Source organism: Oryza sativa, chromosome 11 (genome assembly GCF_034140825.1).
Source record: "Oryza sativa Japonica Group chromosome 11, ASM3414082v1".
Taxonomy (NCBI): Eukaryota; Viridiplantae; Streptophyta; class Magnoliopsida; order Poales; family Poaceae; genus Oryza; species Oryza sativa.
In genome coordinates, this window is record NC_089045.1 from 29524857 (window position 1) to 29529281 (window position 4425).

The window sequence follows — 4425 nt, forward strand, 5'->3', positions numbered from 1 at the left end:
TTGTCTCAAGGTGCTGAGATACTAAACATCTGGACAGAAAAATAAATGACTACTAGTGACATGAACATTTAAAAATTGCAACTTCCCATTCACAAGGCAACATGCCAATTGTAAATTGATGTTTGACAATTGGTTTGCTAAAGAATTCGAGTTGGCGATGGCACTTCAAGTTGGGACAACTCTGTCCTTATAAAACTGATCATCGAGACTGTACCGTTATATGAACAAGTATGTTTTTTCCCCCATTGACTACAACTCATTTGAGTCTGCAAGTCAAATACTGCTGTGAGCAATCAAGAATCTGCATTCTACCCTCCTGTTATGAACTTTTTTAGATTGTAAAGACTCTTTCCTGCCCAAAAACGATTCCATTAGTTGAGATGCTCTTACACTCATATATTAAATTCCTTACCCTTCCATAACTAATTTTGAACTATTCAACAATATCCTCTTCATACATTGGTGCTCCCCAGCCATTCATTGCCCCTTCACAGTACACTGATGGTCCCTCGAGTCATCAATCTGAATGTAAGTATCCTCCTCCTCACGGCCACCGAAGAGCTCCGCCATAAAAATCGACGATCGTGCGGCGAGCACGTCCGCTGGCGAGGAGGTCGCGGAGATGCCGGTGCAAGTCCGGTGGTGGCACCACCACGGACGACGATGACGCCGCCTCGCGACGGCGGTGGAGGGCACTCAGTAACCACGGCGATGTCACACCTGATACCATAGCCCTAACGTTATTTGTAGCCATGGACAATTAAAGGAGAAAGGTCACCGGCGACGATGGGGGAATTTTCATGCGGACCATGTGGCCGCTCCCGTCGGGTATACTGAACACGTATTCTGCGGTGACGACGTCGGCGGCGTCGGCCGGTCGAGGTAGAGGAAGACAGATACCCAGTCGGCGAACTCCCGGCGATCGCCGTCGGGTAGTAGGCGACGTATATATATACCAGGTGTCCAGGTGTCACCCCTCCGTCGTGGAACTTACAGGAGTTGATGCTCTTGCCGACGCCGATCCCTTTGGTTCTACTGTAGCCGGCGACCTGGATGGTGACTGACCCGGTTTCCATTGCTCTCTTGCTGTCGATGGCCGACGACGACGTGGTTTTGCCGCCGTCGCCGGTGGCAGACTTGGAAGTTGTGAGACCCATTAGATTTTCAATCAACTTTGCTATACGTCCGACGCATGTGTCCGACGCTTGTACGACTGAAACAGTGGAAAAACGAGCAATGACGGCGTCAGATATGACTACGGGTCGCTGGGCCTCGTTGTTGTTTGCTTGCGTACTGGGCTTTCTGTACACTGGGGCCAGTCTGGCTGAGAACATGTATCAGCTTAGGTTGCTATTAAAATGATTCACTCCAGATGTTAGATTAGTTTAGACCTTTAGGATGTGAAACCAATATATTCTCACAGCCATAACATGCAAGTCCTCTAAAAAAAGCCATAACATACAAGTAAAAAATGATTGACCAGACCTGTGAAAAGCAACGCACCACGGCTTCAATTTCCATATTCATGGCCAAAATCAGTTCATTAAACAGAATACAGGTAGAGTGACATTCAAAATACAGGTAGAGTGACATCCAAAATCACAAGCATACTGTCTAACATTGAATAATAATAAACTAGCAAATGTTGTTTAGTTCGTCGATTGAGATCACAAGTAATGCAAGCAAAAAATCATTCTCTCTTTCATCCATTCATATGCTGGGATAGAAGCTCCGTCAAATCACCATTTCCCTGCAAAAGTAAAAGGAACAGAGCAACAAGTTAGGGGAAAGTACTATGCACTGATATATACTAGAAGGCAACAATGAAAATTAGCACCTGAAGAAGATCCATGTAAGAACTAATGTGAGATGGTGGTGCCGGGTGATTTGATTGGAGTCCCTGTACAACAATATTGTCAAATCAATTACAGCAATGCAAAATTATGTATGGCAAATCAGTCACACAAATTACCTGAAACTCATTTGCAGCAAACTCTGCACTGCCTGCCTCATATGCTCCACCATAGCAATGATCAAAATTTACCTAATAATGAAGTGCATATATTCAGAAACGATAGAGAGATGAAATATTTCAAGTACTTAATACTACTGAATAGAATATGCTGTACACATTTTAATAAATATATTACCTCCATTTGTCTAGAGTTCTGAATATTGATAAGCTGTTTATCTTTTGATATAACATTTTTGGTCCTTGTCTTTCTCCTTCTTCGACTTTGTACTTCAATTGTAGATTCTTGTTGCTTCTTCATTCTCAATCTCCTTACCACTTGATCCAATTTTGATTGTTTTCTCAGTGAAGGAGGACGACCTCTTCTACGAACTGATATTGGGCTTAGCACCATTTTTCCTTGTTTCAGCACCATATCTTTATTCTTCCCATTTTGCTGATATTCCTGAATTTCCTTGCTGCCATGGTGTGCATCAATCTTTATTTGCAATTCATTTAGGCCATCCATCACTAAATTGCACAATGCATCTGAAACTGAACCATTCTCTGCCACTTCATTAAAACGCTTGCACAACGTATCAAAACGCCTAACAATTGGCGTGTCAAGCTGATCATCATAGGAGCATTTAATAAATGTGTGCTTGCGCTTGAAATCCTTTCTCCATCGTTGTAGTATATATTTGGAAGGGACTTTTTCTATATCAACAAGAGGGAGTATTGAAAGGATATGTCTACACAAGATCCCTCGGAATTCGAAATGCCGACATTCACAATGCAAGTCACAATCCTCTTGGTTGAACAAAACAAGTAACTCTGAAACAACCCTTTGCTCTCCAATTTTTCGGTCCTCTCTGACACTGAAAGTATGAACCAACCCTTCTGTCTTCCGAAGAGTTGCATAGTAGTAGATTTTGCCTCTTAGCTCATCCTGAAACTCTTTAAACTTCTTGTTGGTATATGCCACCTGAAATTGCCTCTCAAATTCATAGTGAGTAATGCAAGGAATTGCCTCTTGGAATGATTTACAATCAGACTTGTTTTCTTTCTCTACTTTGTCTCTTAGTGCATTGTCATATTGCTCCACAAATTGCTTAAGTGTGGTTCTAGCATTAACATAACCATCAAAGAAGGCATTCACACTCTCACTCCTTTGCGACGAAGACATTCCAGCCCAAAATGTGTCTTTCACATAAGCCGGCACCCATAATTCCCTGTTATCATATAACCCAGCAAGCCATTCATTATCCTGTAAGCTAAATTCATCAATCATTTTCATCCATCCCTTATCAAAATCATCTCTGTTTAATGAATCATACACCACATTAGACAATGTAGAGCTAATAACTTCATATTCTAAGTACCCACCAAGTTTTTCAGGAATCTTCTTCATGATATGCCACAAACACCATCTGTGTCGAGCTTCAGGAAATACTTCCATAATAGCATTTTGCATTGCTCTGCACTGATCGGTAATTATGGCGTTTGGTGCTTTATTTGACATACATGATAACCATGATCTGAATAACCAAACAAAAGTCTCAGTTTCTTCATTTGATAGCAGAGCACATCCTAATAGAACTGATTCCCCGTGATGATTTACACCGACAAAAGGAGCAAATGGCATATGGTACTTGTTAGTCAAGTACGTAGTGTCAAATGTCACAACATCTGAAAAAGATTCATAGGTAGCCCTACTTCTTGCATCCACCCATAAAACATTTTTTAGTCGAGAGTCCTCATCCACGTCCATGACATAGAAAAAGTTTGGATCTTTGGACGTCATACGCAGGAAATACTGATAAACTGCATGTGCATCTCCAGCACCAAGCTTAAGCTTTCGTACATCTTGCAAATAATTTCTGCACTCCTTTTCACCAAATTGAAGATTCTCATAGCCTCCAGCTTGCATAACTAGAGAACTAAAATTCTTGTTTATACGAATTCTTGCTTGGTCATTCAACTCTAGCCTTCTCTTAGCTTGCAAATCAAGTTTCTTGTGACATCTGAGATGTCTTGCTTTGCTAGGACTTACAACATGATTATGGTCAAGAGTAAGCGTACTAATGCAGAATTTCTCATCATGAAGATAAAAGTTAACTTTAGCTGGGCACTGCTGCCTTGTGGAGGGGTTAGGCTTGAATTTATTTGTTGATGTGTACTGTGCCTTACCTTGTCTGCTACAAGCAAGTGTGAAATATCTCACCTTGCCATCCTCAGTTTTCTTAGATCCTCTTTTTATCACACCGAATCCTAACTTTCGAGCATAACTTAATGTAAAAGCAAGTGGCACTATCCTCACTATCAAATAGCATACCTTTGGTTGGCTCCAACAGTTTGGTTTTATCTGCTACCAGAGCATTTGAATCACTCTCAACCTCCTCAATTGCAAAGCCATCTTCATCTGATATGATATGATCTTCTTGCTCATCATCAGAACATAGATTGGTGTCCAT

General features: G+C 41.4%; 1 protein-coding gene across 1 annotated transcript; it reads right to left on the minus strand.

The window, feature by feature from the left end:
* Nucleotides 1-1702: 1702 nt before the first annotated feature.
* Nucleotides 1703-4425, minus strand: LOC136354237 (protein FAR-RED IMPAIRED RESPONSE 1-like). Its single transcript, XM_066305931.1, is given in 5 exon segments — nt 1703-1750; nt 1838-1900; nt 1973-2044; nt 2364-4244; nt 4246-4425. Coding segments are annotated over 5 exon segments (2244 nt in total).